Source organism: Salvelinus alpinus, chromosome 37, assembly GCF_045679555.1.
Source record: "Salvelinus alpinus chromosome 37, SLU_Salpinus.1, whole genome shotgun sequence".
Classification (NCBI taxonomy): Eukaryota; Metazoa; Chordata; class Actinopteri; order Salmoniformes; family Salmonidae; genus Salvelinus; species Salvelinus alpinus.
The window spans coordinates 12,216,015-12,241,916 of NC_092122.1; the positions used below are offsets into that span (position 1 = coordinate 12,216,015).

At 42.9% G+C, this 25,902-nt stretch overlaps 3 protein-coding genes and 2 non-coding genes across 6 annotated transcripts; all 5 read right to left on the minus strand.

Annotated features, from left to right (window-relative positions):
• Positions 1 to 60: 60 nt before the first annotated feature.
• Positions 61 to 11,984, minus strand: LOC139566064 (rab GDP dissociation inhibitor beta-like). The gene is made up of 11 exons (XM_071386926.1): positions 11,791 to 11,984; positions 4,713 to 4,820; positions 4,283 to 4,382; positions 3,774 to 3,908; positions 3,280 to 3,478; positions 2,852 to 2,983; positions 2,420 to 2,519; positions 2,142 to 2,313; positions 1,597 to 1,741; positions 1,456 to 1,510; positions 61 to 1,322 (listed from the first exon to the last, which is right to left on the minus strand). The coding sequence occupies exons 1-11, from the start codon at positions 11,833 to 11,835 to the stop codon at positions 1,167 to 1,169; spliced, it is 1,347 nt and encodes a 448-aa protein (XP_071243027.1). The 5' UTR covers positions 11,836 to 11,984; the 3' UTR covers positions 61 to 1,166.
• A 2,263-nt stretch (positions 11,985 to 14,247) lies between these two features.
• Positions 14,248 to 20,132, minus strand: ankrd16 (ankyrin repeat domain 16). Of its 2 annotated transcripts, XM_071386928.1 has the most exons (7): positions 19,468 to 20,132; positions 18,106 to 18,326; positions 17,934 to 17,976; positions 17,643 to 17,751; positions 17,266 to 17,427; positions 17,086 to 17,164; positions 14,248 to 14,448 (listed from the first exon to the last, which is right to left on the minus strand). In XM_071386928.1, exons 1-7 carry the CDS (start codon positions 19,800 to 19,802, stop codon positions 14,294 to 14,296), a joined length of 1,104 nt encoding a protein of 367 aa, XP_071243029.1. In that variant the 5' UTR covers positions 19,803 to 20,132; the 3' UTR covers positions 14,248 to 14,293. The 2 variants fall into 2 exon arrangements, with proteins under 2 accessions (XP_071243029.1, XP_071243030.1); XM_071386929.1 differs by lacking the exon at positions 17,086 to 17,164.
• Positions 18,581 to 18,668, minus strand: trnay-gua (transfer RNA tyrosine (anticodon GUA)). Its single transcript is given in 2 exon segments — positions 18,581 to 18,616; positions 18,632 to 18,668. It is a non-coding gene; the product is annotated as a tRNA-Tyr (tRNA).
• Positions 19,244 to 19,331, minus strand: trnay-gua (transfer RNA tyrosine (anticodon GUA)). Its single transcript is given in 2 exon segments — positions 19,244 to 19,279; positions 19,295 to 19,331. It is a non-coding gene; the product is annotated as a tRNA-Tyr (tRNA).
• A 126-nt stretch (positions 20,133 to 20,258) lies between the features above and the next one.
• On the minus strand, positions 20,259 to 22,331 carry LOC139565709 (endoplasmin-like). Its single transcript, XM_071386213.1, has 3 exons — positions 22,311 to 22,331; positions 20,887 to 20,952; positions 20,259 to 20,771 (listed from the first exon to the last, which is right to left on the minus strand). Exons 1-3 carry the CDS (start codon positions 22,329 to 22,331, stop codon positions 20,598 to 20,600), a joined length of 261 nt encoding a protein of 86 aa, XP_071242314.1. The 3' UTR covers positions 20,259 to 20,597.
• Positions 22,332 to 25,902: the final 3,571 nt, after the last annotated feature.

Consider the following 25,902-nt stretch of genomic DNA (forward strand, 5'->3'; position numbering starts at 1 on the left):
CCCATCAGACAGTAATACTCACATCGACTCACTACTGAATAAGGACAACAAATACTTTAGTTTTTTCACAAGTTAATTTTTTACTTTGCAGTACAGAAATCATTTGAGCACTGTCTTTTTGTAATCTTTTTTTACATTGATGACATTTAAACAGGGCCCTTGTCATATCAATACTGCCATAGTAGACATTTGGTCCTTTTGAAGCAATTAGTCAACCTCACCACAAATCCCCAACCTGCTTCAGTCTGCTTGGGTCTGTTCATTTTTAATAGTAAAGGAAAGAATAGTATTCTATTACATTATGGGTTACTCAAGCTGCTGCAAACAGGTCCAGGTAGTTGGACTACACTTGCTCGTTCAGTGGCTTGGCCTATGTGCAGTAAGATGCCTTGCCCAGGGCTGCCTACTAGAGGCTGGAGATGAGCCACTAGGACAAGGGAGCTGATAAATGAAAACAAAAAAACAAGGCCCCCCCCAATCACAATCGATGGGAGTATTTATATTAGCTGGTAACAGGAAACAATTAAAAGCTTCCTCTCTCTCACAAGGTTTTGGTGGTCAAATGAAGCTTTGCTGGCCAAACCCTTTTTTGGTTACGGCCTGTTAGGAATATTGCTTCGTTATAACTGGAACAAGCCAAGCCACTCACTTACCTCCCTCACAACAAAAACACCTGACAAGAAAAATACAACTGATCTGATCACATTTCATGATTCACTTCCCCAAAACACTTATGCTTTTACATGGTTGCATTATTTATTTTTAGTATTTGAACAGAAAAGATTTGACCCTCCCACACTGTGGTACTGTTTTCTTTTGATTGATCAATTGATTTGACATATTTGGACTAAACGCCCTCATCCAGGAGAGAAAATGATCAGTTACATAATGAAAAAGAATGTAGGGCGTATGTATACCAATGTTCAGTGCAACAACTCTCTGAAAGTGATTAGAAAAAGCATAACTCCCACCTGGCCCCCTTTTCCAGCGATGTATATTGTAACTTCATATATAGGGTGAACTTCCATAACGGGCAAAACATATACTTGGATCGTCAGCCAGCCCATTTATCTATATTTGTGGATGGTTTTCCTTATTTTTTAAAGATTTCAGTTGTCGGTGGCAAATATCTGATATTCACGAGTGTTGCGGACTCGCTTGTTTCTCTACTGGTCAGCTGCGTCGCCGAAGATGTCGTTCTTCTTGCGCTCCATCTCGGCAAAGTCAAATTCGGTTCCCGTCATCCGCTTGTAGATGTCCTTGATGTCGTCGCAGGTGGTCTCGAAGTGGGTGGTAGCATCGTAGGTACGGGACATGAAGATCTACAACAACAATAGGAAAACCATAGATGGTTAAACACAGGCAAACAAGACGAGCAATATTTGTATTTTTGTTAACACAAGGTCACTGGATTTGACTGGGTTAAGCAGAAACAAACAGAAGTAATGGACCCACCTGGCTTTCAGCACCCATGTCAGTTGGTGCGTACTGGTCACTGATGCTCACAAACCTGCAGAGAGAAATGACAAAGTCAACATGACCGTAGTAAAGACTAGTGGGAGACATCCAACAACAGTTTAGTGATGAGGCTCGTACTTCTGCTCGACAGGCTCCAGCAGGTCCATGGCTGGTTTGACCTCCATCTCAGGGTTGTCCGTCTCCACTGTGGTGCTGACGATGGCCACATACTTCCCCTGTGCTGCCACATTATGAGTATAGGAGATCATGCACACGTAGATATCTGAAAAAAAAAAAAAGATTAGTAAATTCAATATTTCACTCCTTGTCCGAGTTGGGTGCGATTTGGGGCAGTGATATGGTTAGGTCCATGCCACCCTTCAAAGATTCATTTGATTCACCATCATCTCACCCTCAGCGGGGTCAGGGGAAACAGTTTTCAGGGATACAGTATCTTCAAACTAGCTTCCTTTTCCCCTTAAACCCAGATGTGGGAACCCCCCTCAGGCATTTATTTTACACCTGCTACGTGATGTTAGTATCATCTTATTCTTAAGTAGAGTACTTCAATACTTCTGGGTAGTTGAGCGTGAAGATGGTCTCTCATGTTCGATTTATAAATCTCATGCAATGTTTCCATAGGGGCCTTGCGTGGTGACATCACTTCCTGCAGTGGGGCTCACCGTGCTTCCTGTTGACCTGGTTTTGGGGGATGATGATCTGGCAGGAGTTGGCGTCGCTGGTGTTCTTGATGGGGTGGTTCATGATGCAGATGACCCGGATCACCTGACCGACCTTGGTTGTGCGGTCCATTAGATAGCTGGGATCGCAGATCAGCTGCTTACAGCGGGCAATCTGAGGTGGGGGAATAGGTTAAGTATTAGCGCTAAGATTACACATGCCTTCCTCTAGTCCTCAGAGTATGGCATCTATATAAGCCGGGGAGAAATACGATTTTTACCTCTCCCTCAGACTTGACTCCCACTACTTTTCCATCCTCCATGACAATCTCCTCAATGGGCTTGTTCAGCATGTAGGTTCCTCCGTAGATAGCACTTAGTCTACAGGAAGGAGACAGGGAACGAGAGGGAGAGATTCTGTAAAGCATGTTCAATTCTCTGACAATGTCAATTTTAACTAGAAGCACACGGTTCAGAATTCTATTGTATACTTTCAAGAAATAGCACACTTTGAAAAAGACCCATCTAAATTCGAACAGTCCAACAGCAAAATAAAAAGTAATCATTGGGCATACTGCTGAACATTGTATTTGGATTCAAATGAGTCAAACTTTTATTTGCATAGTGAAAGTCAACAAGCCAAAACACGGATGAAACAAAAAGGCAGCTAGACGGAAAATGATAGAGGTTTAGAGGTCAGAGTTGAGCCTTACCTGGCGAACCCTTGGGGTAGCTCCCCCAGGCCGTAGAGGGGGTAGAGGTACGGACTCTTGCCATATCTGGCCAGAGACTCACTGTACAGCTTGATCCTGTTTAGCGAGTCCATGCAAGGCAGGTCCAGGTACCTGAGAGAGAGGGGAGAGACAAGAATGAATACAGTGCTTTCTTTGAATATATAACCAAGTTTCTTGAAAGAATGGAAAATATAATGACTACCTTTGACACCCTGTCATCTAAAAGGTATATCATAACGGTGACATTTATCAGTCTCAGAATATTGCTATATCCTGAAATCTGATAATCAACGTAGTGCAACTGCAAACAAGACTACCTGGAATTCTTCTTGCTTTTTAGTTAACCCCAAAATGTCCGAACACTTTCCATCTCTGGCTCAGCCAATAAGATGATGCAGGTGACTCACTCGTCTGTCCGGTAGAGGGCGAGGGAGTGTCCTGTGAAGTCGATGACGTCCTGGCCCAGGTCAAACTTCTTGAACACGTCCCTCATCGTCGTCTTGTTGGGGTCCACGCCCTCCATGGTCTTGGGGTCGTTTTCATCGAAGTTAGCCACGAAAACCAGGAACTTCCTGAAGCGCCGTTTCTCAAACAGCCCCATCAGACCTGTATGGGAGAGAGTTGTGCTATTCAGGGGTAGCTAATTATCTACATGATTGAGAGCTGAAAAGCAAGACAATACAGAACCAGGAAGAGGTTATTTGTGAGGAGCTGTGATGACAGTAAGACATTTTGACGTATGACATGTCAACAATTCACTGTTTTAGACTGCTGTAAGCCGGATGGATATTAGACTTGATTAAAAGTTTACTGTATGCAGAGTTAACCTGAGCTTATCAGACATAAAAACTACAAAACCCAACCTCTCCTCTATTTCCCATAGTCCCCCTGTACCACTCACTGGATGCCAGGGCCTCGGTCTCAGTGGAGGGCACTTTGTAGATGCTGCCCTTTTTGTAGACGAAGCTGCCTTCGATCACCTTGAAGTCCAGGTATCGCGTCACCTGTGTGATCAGCAGCATGCGGACCAACTGACCTGCACAGGTCAGACAGACAAATCAGTGTTACCTTTCCCAGACAGGTTAGGAGAATAAAGTACAATCCAATCACTTTTACATATACAGCTTCATTAGTCTTCAAATTGAAAGTTCTCTATGTTGCCTCATCCTGTCAACCACATCCAATCATTGCTAGGCAACAAGATCAGTCGCACTATCAAATATGGCCACGACCCAACTACTGAATATTCCAGAATCACATTTTTGGTATTCATCCCTTCTTTTCCCCTGAGACCAAGGATGAAGTGTTATATCTAAGGCCCAGAGTTTTTCCTTGTCTGGTGACATGGTCAGGAAAACTCCTGGCCCTAGTTAATATAATACATAATAAAAAGTGGTGATTAGTGTTTACCGTTGGCCATGAGGAACTTCGGGATGAGGTCCACATTCCAGTCCCGGCCTTTTCCCATGGACTCCGGTGGGGCGCCTGGGAGACTGAAGCGTTTATACAGCTAAAAGAGAGAATCATTTGCCATTTTGTTGAAGCAGCAATTTAGCCAAGAGGAATACAAAAGAGTGCATATATAAGCAGCAACTGACTATGATGATCATGTGCTGTCACCCATTTTTAAGGATATTCAGATTTGTATGCTTAGTTCCTTGTTCTCTTTCTCATGCCTCATTCAGATTCATATGGTTACAAACATTTCTGGGAAATGGGTGAGTAGGCATCCTGCCTGTTATCTTGTGTAAGAGAATGGTGCAGTCTTAGTTTGTGTCTTGTGTGGCCTGTTGAGGTTGGTCTTAGGGGTCAGCGCCTCAGAGGTCAGAGGTTGACTTACATCCTCCAGGGGAGTGATGGAGGCACTCTCTGCCCCGTAGTAGGAGTTCCGGTCCATGTGCAAGACCTTCTTCCCCTTCACCGACATGATCCCTGACAGGATGCATTCCTATTGGACGAGAGGCAGGAAGGAGGGGTTTGAGCATCACACAAATCACTTAAACCTGGATAGTTGCCAATATCGCACAGGTCAAAAATTTGGAATGATAATTCAATCATAGATATTGATTTTCATGTTTGAGATTGTATTGTTGTATGAATATTGCTGGTATCAGTTTTTTCTTCTTCTCCAGATAGGATTGTGTTTCATAATGGCAGACAGTCACGGTCTCGTTACGGCAGAAAATGCACTAAAAGCCTCACATTTCACACAGCCCAGATTCAACTAGACAAGGAAACATTTGAGGCTTTGTCGCAGATGTAGTCAAAGTAATGAATGTGGTCCCTGTCTGGTTTTTCCCTGTCTTTTCATGCTCCAATCTGATAACTGACTGTGTGGCTGGCAACAGTGGACCAGTCTAGCTGGCAGGGTCTCTATAATGATAGCTAATGCTAGTGATCTACCCATGCTTCCCCTCTGCTAGTCGTGTGTGTACTTAAGATGGATTAACACTGATTATATAGTGTAAGCAATCATTTAGCCTAATAAGCAGGAATTTCATAAAAATAGGATTGATATGACACAACAGACAAACATTAAATCTACTGTTGAATCTTCTGGGAGAGTAGACTTATGTAGCCTAACTACCATGACCCGCTAAGGCTGTGACTGAAGATGCCATCAGTGCTGGTGTGTGTGTTCGCCACTTTTGATAAGAGGGCAGTGGAGGAGAGGGGGGGGGCGTGGGTGGGACCAGAGTCACAGAGTTAATTTAGTATGATCTCCAGTTTGTTTAACAGTAGAGAAGGAGATTCCAGAATCTACAACACAGAACTCTATTCAACATTCTCTGTCATTCTAGAGTAGAGGCAGTCTGTAGTGACAGTGTCGCCACAAAATAAAGGGTTTTAGCAATGGCCGCTGAAGAGGGGAGCTATGCAGAGAGGGGAGTAGGTTTGAGCGTCCAATTCAACTCACACTCCATTTAAAAGACGGAATTTAGGCTAGATAGGACGACCAAGCTGCCGATCAGCAGCTTTCTGTTTCTCCCTTTGCAGTGCTAGGCTGCGATTCGAGTTCCTCTGTCAAGGCAATAGTTTCTCCAAAGTTAGTCAAGAATCACGGGCTGCCTGGTACAGTACTGCCGGCCGGCCAGAGGAAAACGTGCGCGCGTGTGACTGACTCTCGAATTCCCACCGTCTTTCAAAAGGCCTTAAGATTACGGCAGCTGCTTTGTAGAAGCAGCAAAACACTCTGCGTCATGTGATTCCATGGACTTTATTCAGAAAAGAAGTTCAACTGAAATGCGGCCTGATTCAGAACACTGTGCTGACAGAGGGTTACCTCATCCAGTAGCTTCTGCCTACATATTGAATCCGCAATATTTGATCTTACTGTAACAAATCACCCTAGATAAGACCGTGGAATGACTCAGATTTAATATAATAGGGGAGAAGAGGTGACAGGTTGTGTTTGTGGTAGAGGCATATTTTATAGGCTACACTGTGTTGACAATGACTAATAATACGACAAACAGGACACCACAGCATCATGATTCCACACTCCTGGTGTACACTGCTGCCAGGTGTTACACAATGCATTATGTCACAGGAAGTGACTCTGGTGTGGCTATTGTTTAAGTTTCCATCTCCCTAGAGTCAGCAGCATTCAGATCAGGGCAACTTAGGACAGGGCTCTGGTGGACAAAAACAGCACCCCACCTCTGCTGTTCCCATCATCATGGGGATACAGGGTCCATGACCCACTTGCCTGCCCCATGCTAGCCCTAGCCAACCCCTCTGTCTGGGGCTGGGCAAGTTTAAGGTAAGGGAAGTATCATTTCCTCACCACTGCATTTTCAGACCATAACGTTTGACAAACAGGGACTTTTACTGAGCTAAAAAAAAGCACTGACCGGTCAGGTCTCTCAGGGGGGAAAAAATCAATGTCCACTCTCAGAGAGAAGCATTGATGTCACTCAACGTGAGATTAAAGTGATGCAGGACTGCCTGTGCTGCAGATCCGCAGTGGAGGCATGTGCTCATCTCACTGACTGGTAGTCTACCACAAGCACATAAGGAATGTCTGTTTCATAAAAGGCATCTTAGAAAAAGGTTCAGGTAATGCCTTTGGCACTTACCTTTGATGTTCCATCCATAATGACCAAATTACCATTTTAGTACCAATTACTACCAAGTATTTACAGATGTATTTCTTTTGTGGGAAAAGGGCACCATGAAAGGTGCAACTGAAAGTCCAAACGTGTCTTGAGGATTTCGGATTAGAGAAAAATACCTCAGCAAATGTCTAAACTCCACCATGTGGGAAGGAATTCATATTATCCATTCAGGAAGACAATCAGAGGAAGGCTGGAGACTTATTCTCAATTTGGTTGTGTGGCGTAAAATTGTCCTTGTTTCTCATCACGGTTTTGTAAATCCATTAAATATACATGGAGGGTGGCAGGTAGCCAAGTGGTTAGAGTGTTGGGCCAGTAAGGAAAAAGGTTGCTGGTTTGAATACCCGAGCCGTCGAGGTGACAAACCTGTCGACGTGTCAAGGCTGTCAAGGCAGTTAAGCCCAATTTGCTCCAGGGGCGCCGTTCTACTATGGTTGACCTTGTTTAACAACACATTTCACTATCTGGTGTGACAAAACATATATTATTTTTTATGTGCTGTAACTTCCAGAAGAATATATGGCAGTAAATGGATGCCTTCCAGACACAATTTTGAGTGGCATGTGACTCAGGCAGCCCTGCTGTCTGTAGGCTCTGACATTCTGTGGGGGTAGCCTAGGCATCACAACCTCAGGGTGAGAGATGGGAAGAGACCAATCCTCAATGCAGGAAGAGTCAAACACAACCAATAAAACACATTGAAGTCAGGGGGGGATTTCACAGTTAAATCTTTAACACAGCAGCCCTATAAAAAGCAGGTGGATTTTTATGATGAGTGACTGACTGAGGCACACTCTGAAGACGGTAAAGTGTTGGGCGGCTCTCTGAAGTTCAAAAGGCCACAGTGTGAGTCACGCTGGGAACAAGAGTGACTGTGTGATAGTGCCACCCTGGCTGACATTTCCCCACAACTCCTTCATGTGTGGCTCCAAAGGTTTGTGATCCAATATCTCTGGACTGCATCTGTAATGTCATTGCACACTCTCAGGATCCACACACAGTACTAGAACCATCAACTCAACTTCTTCCCTTGCTCTAATTGAATGACAAAGTTATTACCTAAATCTAGCCTCCATGTTTCATCCGCTACTGCAGCCCTCTATCCTTCTATCAGGAAAAAGGTGATTGGTCAGAATGAAATCACATTAATGGCATCACATGACAACCAACAGTATCAAGTGGTGGTGTAAAAAAGGGGCTATAATATTGATGACCATGCCCTCCTGTGCCTAATTTTTTACATTTAACCTTTATTTAAATAAGCAAGTCAGTTAAGAACAAATTATTATTTACAATGACGGACTAGGAACAGTGGGTTAACTGCCTTGTTCAGGGGCAGAACGACAGATTTTTACCTTGTCAGCTCGGGGATTCAATCTTGCAACCTTTCGGTTATTGGCCCAATGCTCTAACCACTAGGCTACCTGCCGCCCCCATCCTTTAAGTATGGGGACAGACGGACAAGGACACCACCATCCCCCCAGCCACGTCCCAGATGCTGGGGAGACTAGAGGTAGATGTTTGCTAGGACCCAGCTGCAGAGGGAGGAGGATACATACAATAAAAACATATCCCAGAACAGCCAGTTCTCCTTTCCCCACCATGTCTTTCTCAACCACAGAGGAACCACATGGACCACAATCAGTGTGGAGTGTATGGCGGGCAGGGAGATGCTTGAATAGATGCCAAACAGAACTGGATACTTGCTAGGGTTGTCCTGCATCAGATGGAACTAAGCCCATCTCTCGTATCGTACCACTGTATCATAGTATATGGCGCCAGTTAGGTCTACGTGACGCCTCAGAGCTCTGACAACGGTCTGTCTGGCTTTTGCAGAACTTAAACTTGCCCTGTACTCTCAGTTCCTCCGCGACCGAACCACACCCATATGCAGTCTAAAACAACACAGGAGTCACCAACTCAAAAGCCAACACTCTCAACCAGGCTGCCTTCCCCTACCGCTGACAAGCCAAAATGCCTTCCTGACTGCCACATCCTGTTGGAGTGGACTACACAAAACGTGGCTGCACAGGATTCTGAACGATTTCACACAATTCCTGGATGGAATATGGAATTACTAAATTATGTAATCATGGAATGTGACAGTCAGTGTGACTGACAGCAAAGGTACTAGCTGGACCTATATCATTGACAGTATTGCTTTCAAACCTTGGCAATGGATTGTTTCCCAATGTAACAGTATGATTGTCTTCTTGTATGCGTGTTCTATTGCTGAACTGTTATTTTTAGCACACTCCCCTACCCGAGTCAGACATGCGAGACAGACAGGAAACTGTAAATAGATCATTTGAGTGAGGCCTCAGAGTACAGTAAATTCTATCAAGTTTTTCCTGTCATGCCTCAACCGAGTGTTTTACAGCTGAGTAAAGCAGTGGGAACAACATAGTATCGGTCATTTTGGTTCTCTCAATGATTCCATGTATGTTCTTGTGAGCTAGCTACAAAATGTACGAGAACTAATATCCGTGACAGAATATCCTTTGATAAAAATATAATTTGCTGGCTGGCTAGTGGATACAAAGTAATTAACTAGTACTGCTGAATCAACTTGAGATACTAGCTTGCGAAATCAGGGTTTACAAAACTCGGTCCTTGGGCTCCCCCTGGGTGCACGTTTTGGTTTTTGCTTTGATTACTTGAGTCAGCTGTGCAGTGCTTGGGCAGGACAGAGTTTTGGAAACCCTGAGCTATGTAACATTAGCTCGCTACATTCAGGTTTAGTGGAGTAAGGTTCAGAAATTGCAGGTGTGTCTGTTGTTCACTACCCAATCATTTTACAAACACTGAATTAGCTAGCTATTTATACTGAACAAAAAATATATATGCAACATGATAGTGTTAGTCCCATGTTTCATGAGTTGAAATAAAAGACCCCAGAAATGTTCCATATGAATAAAAAGCTTATTTCTCATATTTTGTGCACAAATTTGTTTACATCCCTTTTAGTGAACATTTCTCCTTTGCCAAGATAATCCATCCACCTGATAGGTGTGGCATATCAAGAAGCTGATTAAACAGCATGATCATTACACAGGTGCACCTTGTTCTGGGGGCAATAAAAGGCCACTAAAATGTGCAGTTGTCACATAACACAATGCCACAGATGTCTCAAGTTCTGAGAGAGGGTACTATTGGCATGCTGACTGCAGGAATGTCCACCAGGGCAGTTGCAGGATAATTTCTCTACCACAAGCCACCTCCAACACCGTTTTAAAGAATTTGGCAGGACTTCCACATCCGGCTTCTTCACCTGCGGGATTGTCTGAGACCAGCCACCCAGGCAGCAGATGAAACTGGGGTTTTGCATAACCAAAGAATTTCTGCACAAACTGTCAGAAACCGTCTCAGGGAAGCTCATCTGCGTGCTCGTCATCTTGACTGGACTGCAGTTTGGCGTCGTCACCGGCTTCACATTCGATGGCCACTGGCACGCTGGAGAAGTTTGGTCTTCATGGATGAATCCCGGTTTCAACTGTACCGGGCAGATGGTGTCGTGTGGGCGAGTGGTTTGCTGATGTCAACGTTGTGAACAGAGTGCCCCAAAATGGCGGGGGGGTTATGGTAGGCAGGCATAAGCTACAGACAATGAACACAATTAAATTTTATTGATGGCAATTTGAGTGCACAACAATACTGTGACAAGATCCTGAGGCCCATTTTAGTTCCATTCATCCACCGCCATCACCTCATGTTTAAGCATAATGCAGACACATTTCGCAGGGATCTGTACACAATTCCTGGAAGCTGAAAATGTCCCAGTTCTACCATGGCCTGCATTACTCACCAGTCATCTCACCCATTGAGCATGTTTGGGATGCTCTGGATTGACGTGTAGGACAACGCGTTCCAGTTCCAGCCAATATCCAAAAACTTTGCGCAGCCATTGAAGAGGAGTGGGACAACATTCCACAGGCCACAATCAACTCTATGTGAAGGAGATGTGTCACGTTGCATGATGCAAATGGTGGTCAAATCAGACCAAGAGATGCATATCTGTACTCTGGGTCATGTGAAATCCATAGATTAGGGCCTAATTTATTTCAATTGACTGATTTCCTATATGAACTATAACTCCAGTAAAATCTTTGAAAATGTTGCGTTTATATTTCTGATCAGTGTACTATAGGTACACCAGTTAGATTAGCTAACTAGTTACAAGTTAGCTACAGTAGCTAAACTAATACTCGCGGGGAGAATCTCCTCCCCAAAACAAACCAAAACCACCGCCTGTTGAAAAATCCAAGAACTCATGAATAAAGCTTCATCGCATGGTGATGGTAACGTTACATAAATTAGTATCCAACTCGAAAAGTACACTACCTTTGTATCACACTCAACATGAGAGCATATGCACACTTTTTCAAACTAAAAAAAGGACAATACACTGTCAAACTGGGACACGTTAGCCTAAACAAAGCTGGCATTAGCTACAGTAGCTATCCAGCTATCATGCTAACCAATTTGCTACCAATGCCAGCTAGATTTTCCAACTTGATTGATAAACAGTATGCATGAATATGAGACTGAGTCACCACCTTAAATGACGTTAAACGTATTAGTTACCTAGCTAGCTACCGAAAGTTAAGTTCATTGAGAAAAATATTTGTGAATGCAAACATTGACAGACGTGACCACTGACAGTAGTTAGCTAGCTTATTAGGCCCAACCGATAGTTGAACTACGCTAGCTAGCACAAAGTGGCAATTGAAGGAACATATTCCCTCTGAGCATCGCTTAGATTATTCAAGGAACGAAATGGCATGGTAAAATGATTCTCACCGTCAGTCCGGTACCCAGCACGATAACGTCGTATTCTTCATTCATTTTCCCAAGTATTTTCTCCTCTTTTCCTGAATAGTGGCCCGAAGAAAATGGAGATCTGCTGAGCTGGAAACGAAAAGGGCTGCGGTTCAACGTCAAGCGATTCTGCTTCACTGTTGGGGAGGAGCCTATAGTCTGTCAGTAACGGCGAACATTTCTCAAATTTCTGGGTATTGATAATGAATCGATTATGTACTTATCAATGGACATTTCCCTAAATATATTTTTCATAAGAATCGTGCTTTTATTCGTCTTGTAATTTGTAAAAGTCTACTGTAGCTACCCCAGTCCACCACCTGCCTATGCTGAGTATTTATTTTGTCAGAGGTGTCCTCTTTGTGACATTGTCCTTAGCCCCATTATACGGTGTGTGTATGTGTGTGTGTGTGCGTTTGCTATCTATGCATAGATCACCTTGGTTCACTTAGTCTTTCCCGGATGGACAGGATCCAGTCCACATTGCATCCTCAGTTTGCTTTGGTGAGTCAGTAGGTCAGATGACAAACACAACCATAACAACATAAAAACTCTCCTAATCCTTTCTTTAATCCTTCATATTCCAAACTGCCACATGGAGTGCCTTCAAAAAGCATTCACACCCCTTTACTTTTTCCACATTTTGTTGTGTTACAGCCTGAATTTACTGGCCTACACACTACCAAACATTTTACTAATTAATAGAAAATGAAAAGTTGAAATGTCTTGAGTCAATACGTATTCAACCTCTTTGTTATTGCAAGCCTAAATTATTTCAGGAGTTAAAATATGCTTAACAAGTCACATAATAAGTTGCAAGGACTCACTCTGTGTGCAATAATATTGTTTAACAATATTTTTGAATGACTACTTAATCTCTGTCCCTCAGTCAATCAGTGAATTTCAAACACAGATTCAACCACAAAGACCAGGGATGTTTTCCAATGCCTCGCAAAGGACACCTATTGGTAGGTGAAAAATAAAATAAAACAACATTGAATTTCCCTTTGAGCATGGTGAAGTTATTAATTAAACTGTGGATGGTGTATCAATACATCCAGTCACTACAAAGAGCCAGCAGCATCCCACCCTGCATTCCGCTGCTGGCTTGCCTCTGAAGTTAAATGTAAATGTAAGTTAACCAGGCTTAGTTCTGGCCAGTCCCTGGATGGGAGACCAGATGCTGCAAGAAGTGTTGTTGGAGGTGCGGGCAAGAGGCACTAAAGTGAATGTGCAAAAAATTTGGCAAAGTGTGATGGAACATTTTATGTTTGTGCTTTTCTAATAACCAATTTCTGTGTTCATGCAAGTGATTGAGTGAATCCTCACTATCAGTATCTGCAATTTGGCAGTACGCCCAGACCCTTGTTTTGAACAAGGGATATCTCAGTTTTAAGATCTCAGCTTCGAGAGAAGAAGCCTCGTGAGGTATTAGTCTGTCACATGCATGACCCAGTATTGGTTGGTCACGTGAATGAAGCAAACGTTAATGATGAATGAATTATGAATGATGAATAAGCTAAATCATGCAAATATAACTTGTATTTATATAAGAGAACTAACGGGACTGCCCCGGGTAGAGCTCCTGATCGGCATGTGTACTTGGTGCATTGAGTTGGTTGGAACCTCTCCAGCATGCTGATAATAAAGAATGATTCATTTAAGATTGAATTTGAGTGTCCCTGTAAAGAATTTCCACAACAAAAGCAATTCACTTTTTGTCCTGAATACAAAGTGTTATGTTTGTGGCAAATCCAACACAACACATCACTTACTACCACTCTTCATATTTTCAAGCATGGTGGTGGTTGCATCATGTTATGGGTATGCTAGTTTTTTTAGGATAAAAAGAAACGGAATAGAGCTAAGCACAGGAAAAATCCTAGAGGAAAATCTGGTTCAGTCTGCTTTCCAACAGACACTGGGAGACAAATTCACCGTTCAGCAGGATAATAACTAAAAATACAAGGCCAAATATACACTTGAGTTGCTTACCAAGACAACATGTAATGTTCCTGAGTGGCCTAGTTACAGTTTTGACTTAAATCGGCTTGGAGATCTATGGCAAGACTTGAAAATGGCTGTCTAGCAATGATCAACAATCAACTTGACAGAGCTTAAAGAATTTAAAAGAGAATAATGTGCAAATATTGTACAATCCAGGTGTGCAAAGCTCTTAGAAACGTACCCAGAAAGACTCACAGCTGTAATTGCTGACAAATGGGATTCTAACATGTATTGACTCAGGGAGTTGATTACTTATCTACTCAAGATATATCCTTTGTTTTTTTATTTGATTAATCCCACATTTTAACACGACAAAATGTGGAAAAAGTAAAAGAGTGTGAATACTTTCTGAAGGCACTGTATTGTTTCATCCCCATCATCAAAATCCACACAGAAAGAAATGATATGAAGTTATTATTCTGCAATCCAGAATACCATTTATGTCCATAATTTATTGATTCTCCATTCAGACAGTAGTTTATGTCAAATCACATTCAAACACTCTGAGCACGTCTGTTTTTTTGGCAAGCTGTTGAGCAGTGGTGCCCGAGGCATCCACCATGTCTACTAGTCCCAGCTGTAGGAGTGTCCTGACCGCTTCTGCATGCTGCCCTATGCACGCCATATGAAGAGCTGGGGGAAGCACAGAGAGACACAGGCAGTAGATTAATGAATCAATGTTAGATACTTGCTGGCGCAGAGATCTGCACAGTGCACACACAGGGTAGAGGTCTTCACGGGTCCAACTGACCCAAAATTCAGAGATCCAACCCAGGACCCAAATTTTTGTCTCAGATCTGGGTCGGGTCTGATATAATTGCCACGGGTCTCGGGTGGATCCGTCCTCTGCTAATTTAATGTGTGTCAGGTGATGAGAACTGAATGAGCTTGTAGCTTATGTCCAGCGGAAACTGGTTACCCCTGCTCACCTCACACGCGAAAGGAGTGAAAAGAGCCTTGAACTAGGCTACTGTTGATTGCTAAGATGGAGGCCTTTTTCATGAAAGTAAAACGAAAGTTAGAGGAGAAATAGTATAGTGAAAAGAAGGCGACAAGGGGAATGTCCTCAGGGACAAGTTTTAATATTGTAGTGGACAAAGATGAGAAGACCAAATGGACTGAGTGCAACTCGCAAGTCAGGTTTGATGCAATTTATGAACTTGTATTTATTTATTTTCATATTTATTATTATTATTGTATATCATTATTATTTTTGTAGGCCTGTTTAGGAATCTAAACCAGTTCTTTAAATATGCAAAAAGTGTTTTGTTTCATTATGTTGAGACATTTTTGTTGGCTAAATTAAGTTAACTGTCTTTTTTAACTTTGTACTCCGTATTTAGTTTAACATAGGTTAAAAGTAGGCCTGTTGTAAAATAAATAGCTTTAGCCTATTGCTGTCATTTGATGGGTAGTTGCTACAATATAGGCCTAGTCTGTTCAAAACGTTTGTAAAGGTTTAAACCAGTTCTTTAAATATGCAATAAGTGGTTTTTTTGTTGGCCAAATTAAGTTCCATCTGACAAGTATAAAGAAATGCATGTCGGTGTTGGGAACATGGCGCCAGCATACCTCTATCTTTCTCTCTTGGGCTAGGCCCAAGCTTTTCTTCCTTTATATATATTTTTATAATATCATATAGTGGACGTCTAGGCCTGTATGCATGCAATGCCCTGGTGCATTTAGCTCTCAAATCTCCAACAGCTAAACGGTGAGTTGGACAGTTAATGTTTGAGGACAGTAAAAACCAATAAAACAATAGGCTATGAAGTTTTGAATATTCTACCCATCGAAACACAAACAAATAGTTTTTTTGTCATTTGTTATAGGCAGTTTTTAAGGACATGTAGGGCCTAACTGTGGATCATTTCACCAATATCACTCTTTTATTGATGGAGCTGGCAGCGCCCAGTCTGAGGTTTCTTTCTCTCTCTCTTTCTACTCTCTGATCTGAACAGGTTTTTTGAAAATTACTTTATGCATATCGAGTCGGGTGGGAAAGCCCCAGATCCATTTTGGAACCTGTAATGACCCCTAACACAGGGTGCCTGAGGACAGGATTCAATGACCTGCATTCAAGATCAACTGTACTCAAATGACAAAAAAACTATTTGTTTGTGTTTCGATGGGTAGAATATTCAAAACTTCATAGCCTATTGTTTTATTGGTTTTTACTGTCCTCAAACATTAACTGTCCAACTCACCGTTTAGCTGTTGGAGATTTGAGAGCTAAATGCACCAGGGCATTGCATGCATACAGGCCTAGACGTCCACTATATGATATTATAAAAATATATGGGGGCGGCAGGTAGTTTAGTGGTTGGAGCGTTGGACTAATAACTGAAAGGTTGCAAGATCAAATCCCCAAGCTGATAAGGTAAAAATCTGTCGTTCTGCCCCTGTACAAGGCAGTTAATCCACTGTTCCTAGGCTGTCATTGAAATAAGAATTTGTTCTAAACTGATTTGCCTAGTTAAATAAAGGTAAAACAATTTTTTAAATAGAGTGGTTTAAGAATTGGGTCTTGTGCCAGAACTACTTGCATACGCTAGGCAGAAGTTATGTAATTAGAACGCATCCTGTTCCCTGTATTATGTCAACTTACATTTCCAGTTTTTCTTGTTGCATAAATTCAGATTTGGCATCCAAGCAGTTGTTTTGATTAAAGTGTATTGCTACAAGCAAAGTGCAATTATCATAATGTATAATTATACAGCATTTAACCTCTACACAGGGGTTTCCAAACTTTTTCACTCTTCCAGCATTGGGAAACATCCCGCGCCACCCCTGCACAAGCACTGTTCATGATACAAACTGTTCACACCCCTCTTGTTGGTGGAGAAAATGTTGCAGGTTTAAAGCTTATTTCGTGCAATTCTTCACATGTTGTCATGGGGTGCAAAGAAACTTTGCAGTCTTAAAGCTAATTTTCTTGCAATTCTATACATTTTCCCATGTTTAATGTGTACTCATGTGATAAATACATTTAAAAAACGTTAGCTGACATGGGATAGTTGATTTGGACATTTTGACAAGTTATAAATAGCTCTCTAAGGTATGCGAAGACTAACATGACAAGAGGAACTGATGATGCACTACCCAGTTTTGAAATGACATCTTGTGCATTCTACTATTAAAACTTTCAGTTTAAAGCCGGATTGAGTTCCTTTAAAAAAAAATACATTGTAATAATATACTTTTGGGGGGGGGACCCGTGTCCCCCCTGCCGACCCCTCGCCCCACAGTTTGGGAACCACTTCTCTACAGTACCTGTTCTTCCCTTTTTGTCCCTGACGTGAAGGTGTGCTCCTAATGTGAGGAGTGTTTTGATTGTGCTTGTGTGGCCCTCCTGAAAATATAAAATATCAGGCATGATATAATATTATGCACACAATTTGCCTTTATGTACAGGATAGGCCTGATAATAGATGTTTACAGAATAGAGCTAACCTTGGCAGCGTAGTGCAGGGAAGTGAGCTGCATGTCAGTGGCTGTCTGGTTCACGTCCACTCCGAGGTCCCTCACTAGGAACTCTAGCGCCTCTTCCTGGGCTGTGACAGCAACCTGGTGCACTGGCTGGGCCCCCAGGATGTCTGCTGCAGTCGGAGAGGCCTGTGTGACACACGAGAATGCAAGTATATACAGGTCAGTATCTTATTCAATGTCCAACGGTACTGGAGTGGTTGAGGTGGATTAATTTTCCCAAGGGGACTATGGTGGAATTTAAGTGAGATACAGACAAGTTGATTTTTTGGTGCAAATTTTTGTTATCTCAGATATGTTTTGATAGATGGAAATGTTATTTTCCTCCAGAGTCTCCAGTGTACCTGGTGCTTCTCCAGCAGTAGCTTGGCCACAGATATGTGTCCATTCCTCACTGCGTCCATAAATGGAGTGACCCCACAGCTGTCCCTGCCATCGGGAACATAACCACACCTGCAAACAGAGAAGTGAGGGTCAGTTAGCGCAACACCCACACACAATTACACATGATCACATTAACACACAGAGCCTCAACACTGACACTCTAACATGCCTTCTCACAAGTATGCAAATCCTCTGAGACATATCCTAATTCATACCTCCTCTCACACACACACAAACATAGACAAACACACCTCTGTACCAAGATGCTGACCACTTCTTCACAGCCGTGCATCGCTGTAGGAACAGAGAATAGACAGAGAAGGGTTAATGAACCAGAAAAAAAATATTTTATGCATATTGTTCAAAATACCTGTGAATATGTCCAGACCTGAGACATGTCTGATTTGTTAGCACAGTGATTACCTGCAGTGTGCAGAGGAGTCCTCAGCGTCTTGCTCTCTGTCCTCCAGACTTCAGGTTTGGCCAGTAGGAGGTGCTGTATGACCGCTGGGTCTCCCTCCCTGCAGGCGATGTGGAAGGAGTTCCAGCCGTCCTTGTTCTTCAGCGTGGGGTCGGCCTCATGGGACAGCAGTTCCTGGATCACACCCAGGTTCCTCCGGGTGCAGGCCATCATCAGAGGGGTCCTGAAAGTAGAGGTGGGTCACGATGGTGGACCAGAATTGCACATATCTCAATTCACATACGTGTTGCATTTTGTGAGGTAATTTTTTGGGTGAACAATTGTTTTTATTGGGTCACAAAGGAAATACAATATGTTTTTACTCACACCCCAATTTTGTGTAGTATTTAATGATTTGTTATATTGTAGTATAACTAGTGTGTTTATAATGGTATACAATTCAGGCACGATAATATTACACGGACCTATTAAAATATTTCCTTCGAGCCGGATTTGAACCAGCGACCTAAGGATCTCAGCAGTTTGCCTCTACAGTCCTCCGCTCTACCAACTGAGCTATCGAAGGGAGATATACGTCTTCAGAAAAAGCAGGATCGTATTCGTTAGTGCACAAGGAAGCAAAACGTTTAGCAACTGAAAAAAAACAAGCCTCTCTTATTTGACAAATTCTGGTAGTCCTTCCCCGTTTCGGCCGGTAGCTTCCATTTGCTCTCTAATGAATTTGACTCCGGTCATTCAATTAATCAGTACCTATATGATCAATTGAAACCAAAACTTTAATTGAATCTTAGAACAACTTATTTGTTATTTGGTATACACGACACACACGCACACAAGGTCACCACTGCTGTTACTAGTTATTATTACTATATATTTAAGCTGCTATACCAAGTTACTTCTCACTTTACTACTTATATAACAGTCATCATAATTGGACATATATTATTTTATAAATCATACTATTTATTCTATTGTGTACATTTCACAACGAGTTGTATTACTTGTATTGTTATTTATGGACTTGGCATTTGATTCTTGATTGATATTGTAATGCATTGTTGTGGAGAGTTAGCGAGTAAGCATTTATGCACATGACGAAAAAACTTCGATTTGATATGACATGGGCCGACGAAAATGTTTTCCTTCGAGCCGGATTTGAACCAGCGACCTAAGGATTTCAGCATTTAGCCTCTACAGTCCTCCGCTCTACCAACTGAGCTATCGAAGGGGATATAAAGCGTAGGAAAAAAAGCGTTTTTCAATACATCTTTTCCTAAAAGAGACTTGAAAGTCGGATAAAAATATATATAGAATAACGTTGTCTTACTGTTTGCACATGGCTTGCGTGTTAATGTATGTCTCACCAATCAGCCTTTTTTAAGCAGTCTACTTTGGCTCCTTCATTGAGCAGATAGCTCAAACACTCCCGCTGTCCCATGGACGCAGCTTCATGCAGAGCTCTTTTGTAGTCGGTATTGTACAGCTCTATGTCCATCCCAATCTCTTTTACTAAAAATTGCACAATGTCCAAGTGGCCATGACGGGCGGCATAATGCATCAATGTATCACCCGATTTCCCGAAATGTTTTTTGTTGACAAAATGTGCAACAATGTTGCCACTAAGTTCCTTTTTAAGTGTGCACAATTCGCCATCCTGGGTAAGCTTGATTAAATATTTCAATGCGTTCTCATCATCCATTGAACATATACATGTAATAAAATTAACTATTTGACACAATTTAAACTGCTAAAATAGCTTGATGCTGTATTTGATCAGAAGCTAGGGTGACAAGTAGCTTAAATGGTGACGCGTAGGTTAAATTGTTGGTCAACCAAAAGCCTACACATTTCAATTGAGTTCTACTCTACTTTTTACATTAAAAACACAAAAGACAGGAAATGTGAACTTAATACCTGACAATAATACGTTAAAGCAATGCACAATGCACACTGTTCTACCATAGGCTATAGGCTAAAATAGCTTGCACCATGATCCTGCAAGAAATTCGGTTATACACTCTGATCGTCCAGTAGGCTGTAGCAGAATTGTGCACTGGGGCTTGTAGTTTTTGAAATTCATTACTCTCAAAATAACTTCTATTGAATGATAATGCATAGGTTGAGGTGTATTACATTTAATTGATTTAGACTTTGTAAATAACTTCTGCTTGCAATGGTAGTTGTCACAAATTATGTAGGCCTATATAGTAAAGTTATTCAATTGTAGGCCTATAGATCTACTTTTCTTTTTACAATAGGCTAAAACATGTAAAGGTAAGCTATAAAAAAAAACATGCATCCTATGAGAAATAATTTAGGAAGCACAGTTGCTATTGTAGAGTGTAACGCAATCTCAGTAATTATCTACAAGAAGGCATGTGGCACCCGCGGAGCTTTCCATGGGTGGACAAGATGAGGCACATCTGGAAAGAACTTCCTGAAGAAGAAAAAAAAAGTAAAGTTGAGTGGGTGAAGGAGCTTCTCTTTGTAGCATTTATTCAGCTTGGCTGAATATTAGCTTGGCCAGACGTGTCCGGATGGAGTGGTCCTCGATGACACCCAGCTTGATGTTGGTGCCAAACTCCTTCCAGAACTTCTCGTTGTACTGCTCCTCTGCGATCTTCTTGATCATGTCCAGGGTCTTGCGCACCAGCTTCTTGCGAATGACCTGGCCAAAGAGGCATGTTCAGTATGTTGTTAGCAGAGTTGTTGAGTGAAAAGTGGTTGAGTTTAGTGTTGAGGTCCAGGTGGGTTTCGTTGTTTGATTTGAAAGCAAGCCTCACCTTGAGAAGTTTGTGTTGCTGGAGAGTTTCTCTTGAGACGTTCAGAGGAAGGTCATCTGAGTCAACCTGATGGAACAGAGAATAAATTTAAAGATGCAATATGCAAAAATCTGTATGTATATGTCACAATTCAATGGCAGAAGCTTTGGCCGCTTCAATCTTCCAATCGTAGTATTACATGTCCGATTGTACATGTTCAAAGCGTGGTTAGTTTCCATTGGCCGAATTACACGTTAAACAGGGATTTTGTTATCATAAAACGCGATAAGATCATGTCTGATACATTGCAACACGTCATTAGAAATATATACATTCGTCAGCACATTTACAGTGTAACAATTTATGATAGGCTCATCCGGAAGCCCATACGTTCCTCTTGACTACTGTTGACTACTGTTGACCACTGTTGCTATGGCTTGTCATGCACAACCTCTCAGCGAAGTACCAGGCATGCATTAACATCGACGCTGTACTAAAAAGATCGAGCCCCTCAGACTGCCTACAAACATGTTTTTAGTTTGCCAAATGCATATATTTTGCAAGGAAAAAAATATACTCTACAGATAGCCATTCAGATTTTATTTGTAACGTGAGCCATTTTAATCGGGATCACACAGACAGCCTTGTGATCTGCCAACCATCTCTGGAACGAACTATTGGCCGCTAGTACAGGTATCAACACTTTTATGGAATTTTGTTTGTCAACTATTTATTGTCCATTCACACGTGGCATAGTTTGTGTCTTTCTGTGTGTGTGTGTGTGTGTGTGTGTGTGTGTGTGTGTGTGTGTGTGTGTGCGTGCGTGCATCTCTGCTTTGATTTATGAAATTAGTCTATTTGGAATAGCTACTCATCTATTTCAAATGCCAGCATTCACTTGCTTGTGCAATTGTTACAGGCTGTAGATCTCAAAACAACATATTTGGTATGGAATAGACCCTCCCCTTTCTTTTTCATGTGATCAGAGTTTTTCTCCTTCCTCGTTTTGAAACCCTGCTAGCGACTCAGTTGCAGACACTACCAACCCACATCTCAACTGCTGACAACATTCAGCTGCTCGTCTACATTGAATTCAACTCATTCTCCCTCATCTTCAGTCTCACAACGATTGACAGTTTCAACTCCTCCACCTGTAACTCTTCCAACTTCAACTGCACCTCTGGAATCCCTGATTCCACCGACTGGCACCATGATCAGTGGAGTCGTCCTGGCTCTCTGCTATCTTCTGGGCATAACATAGCAGTGAAAGCTGTGATCAGCTGTTGGCATCTGTACAGATACAACTTGAGTATGAAACTGTTCTTGAGCCTGGTGTGTCAGATATGCTGAGCATGTGTGCCGCTATTGGTCTATGCAATACTCTTCAGCTGGGACTTGGGCAACAGTCTCTGCAAGCTCCTTGTCTTCGTTGCCTACTGCTGTACATTCTCCAGCCTGCTGACCATCCTGTCGATGAGTGTCCAGCGCTACTACCAAGTTCTGCACCCCAGTGCTGGGCCAGGTGGCGTGAGGGGAGTTTGGGGAGGTGGTTGTTTCCCATACTGTGGGGTGTTGTGGTATTAATATCTTCACCGTTCCTGACAGTCAACATGGTGGAGGGGGAGGACAACCATCTCCATTGTGTTAACATCGCTTATAATAAACAAAAGTATAGCCCTGGGGTGGGAGGTTTGGTGATGGTGATACTTGGATTAGTATTATCTGTCTCCCTCCTGCTAACATCCTACATCCGCCTCCATAAGAAAGTGAAACATTCAGCTTTCATCCGAAAGTCCAGGATGACCAGACATGTGACCAGCATCATTGTGACTTTTGTCATCTGTTCAATGCCATTCCAAGTTGTTATCATGCTAAACATGTCTGGACATTTGGCCAAGTCTGAAAACTTGAAAAACTTCTCTACCAAGTTGTATTTTGTTGTATTACTGACCTATGCCAACAGTTGCCTGAATCCATTTCTCTATGCCTTCGCTTCCCGTAACTTCTGCCAGAAGAATGGCCAGTCAGAAGACACCGCGATGCAGCTTCAAATGGGTCCTGTCAACAGTCCACCAAACATGTGACATATCTGACACACACACATTTATGTTACAGGTTAGGCCTACATCAAGCTAGATGTTTTCACAAATTGGGTTTTATTAGGTGTGAGTTCATCTTAATTTAGATGTTTGTCTTATTTTTTCTTAAATGTTCCCCTCTAGTTCTGTAGATATCCAGTCACTGAGCAGTTTTATGTGGGAAATATGCACTGTTGCCTGCATGTCATGAATTTGCAGTGCATATTTACTAGAGGTCGACCGAAAGGGAATTCTCTTCGATTATAATCACAGCCGTATATATTCCCCCCCAAGCAGACACATCGATGGCCCTGAACGAACTTTATCTGACTCTTTGTAAACTGGAAACCACACACCCTGAGGCTGCATTCATCGTAGCTGGGGATTTTAACAAGGCTAATCTGAAAACAAAACTCCCTAAATTCTATCAGCATATCGATTGTGCTACCAGGGCTGGTAAAACCTTGGATCATTGTTATACTAACTTCCGCGACGCATATAAGGCCCTCCCCCGCCCTCCTTTCGGAAAAGCTGACCACGACTCCATTTTGTTGCTTCCAGCCTACAAACAGAAACTAAAACAACAAGCTCCCTCGCTCAGGTCTGTTCAACGCTGGTCCGACCAATCTGATTCCACGCTTCAAGACTGCTTCGATCACGTGGATTGGGATATGTTCCGCATTGCGTCCAACAACAATATTGACGAATACGCTGATTCGGTGAGCGAGTTCATTAGAAAGTGCATTGACGATGTCGTACCCACAGCAACGATTAAAACATTCCCAAACCAAAAAACCGTGGATTGATGGCAGCATTCGCGTGAAACTGAAAGCGCAAACCACTGCTTTTAACCAGGGCAAGGTGACCGGAAACATGACCGAATACAAACAGTGTAGCTATTCTCTCCGCAAGGCAGTCAAACAAGCTAAGTCCCAGTATAGAGACAAAGTAGAGTCGCAATTCAACAGCTCAGACACAAGAGGTATGTGGCAGGGTCTACAGTCAATCACGGATTACAAAAAGAAAACCAGCCCCGTCGCGGACCAGGATGTCTTGCTCCCAGACAGGCTAAATAACTTTTTTGCTCGCTTTGAGGACAATACAGTGCCACTGACACGGCCCGCTACCAAAACCTGCGGGCTCTCCTTCACTGCAGCCGAGGTGAGTAAAACATTTAAACGTGTTAACCCTCGCAAGGCTGCAGGCCCAGACGGCATTCCCAGCCGCGTCCTCAGAGCATGCGCAGACCAGCTGGCTGGTGTGTTTAAGGACATTCAATCAATCCTTATCCCAGTCTGCTGTTCCCACATGCTTCAAGAGGGCCACCATTGTTCCTGTTCCCAAGAAAGCTAAGGTAACTGAGCTAAACGACTACCGCCCCGTAGCACTCACTTCCGTCATCATGAAGTGCTTTGAGAGACTAGTCAAGGACCATATCACCTCCACCCTACCTGAAACCCTAGACCCACTCCAATTTGCTTACCGACCCAATAGGTCCACAGACGACGCAATCGCAACCACACTGCACACTGCCCTAACCCATCTGGACAAGAGGAATACCTATGTGAGAATGCTGTTCATCGACTACAGCTCAGTATTTAACACCATAGTACCCTCCAAACTCGTCATCAAGCTCGAGACCCTGGGTCTCGACCCCGCCCTGTGCAACTGGGTCCTGGACTTCCTGATGGGCCGCCCCCAGGTGGTGAGGGTAGGTAACAACATCTCCACCCCGCTGATCCTCAACACTGGGGCCCCACAAGGGTGCGTTCTGAGCCCTCTCCTGTACTCCCTGTTCACCCACGACTGCGTGGCCATGCACGCCTCCAACTCAATCATCAAGTTTGCGGACGACACTACAGTGGTAGGCTTGATTACCAACAACGACGAGACGGCCTACAGGGAGGAGGTGAGGGCCCTCGGAGTGTGGTGTCAGGAAAATAACCTCACACTCAACGTCAACAAAACAAAGGAGATGATTGTGGACTTCAGGAAACAGCAGAGGGAGCACCCCCCTATCCACATCGACGGGACAGTAGTGGAGAAGGTGGAAAGTTTTAAGTTCCTCGGTGTACACATCACGGACAAACTGAATTGGTCCACCCACACAGACAGCGTTGTGAAGAAGGCGCAGCAGCGCCTCTTCAACCTCAGGAGGCTGAAGAAATTCGGCTTGTCACCAAAAGCACTCACAAACTTCTACAGATGCACAATCGAGAGCATCCTGTCGGGCCGTATCACCGCCTGGTACGGCAACTGCTCCGCCCACAACCGTAAGGCTCTCCAGAGGGTAGTGAGGTCTGCACAACGCATCACCGGGGGCAAACTACCTGCCCTCCAGGACACCTACACCACCCGATGTCACAGGAAGGCCATAAAGATCATCAAGGACAACAACCACCCAAGCCACTGCCTGTTCACCCCGCTATCATCCAGAAGGCGAGGTCAGTACAGGTGCATCAAAGCAGGGACCGAGAGACTGAAAAACAGCTTCTATCTCAAGGCCATCAGACTGTTAAACAGCCACCACTAACATTTAGTGGCCGCTGCCAACATACTGACTCAACTCCAGCCACTTTAATAATGGGAATTGATGGAAATTATGTAAAAATGTACCACTAGCCACTTTAAACAATGCCACTTAATATAATGTTTACATACCCTACATTACTCATCTCATATGTATATGTATATACTGTACTCTATATCATCTACTGCATCTTGCCATCTTTATGTAATACATGTATCACTAGCCACTTTAAACTATGCCACTTTATGTTTACATACCCTACATTACTCATCTCATATGTATATACTGTACTCTATACCATCTACTGTATCTTGCCTATGCCATTCTGTACCATCACTCATTCATATATCTTTATGTACATATTCTTTATCCCTTTACACTTGTGTGTATAAGGTAGTAGTTGTGGAATTGTTAGGTTAGATTACTTGT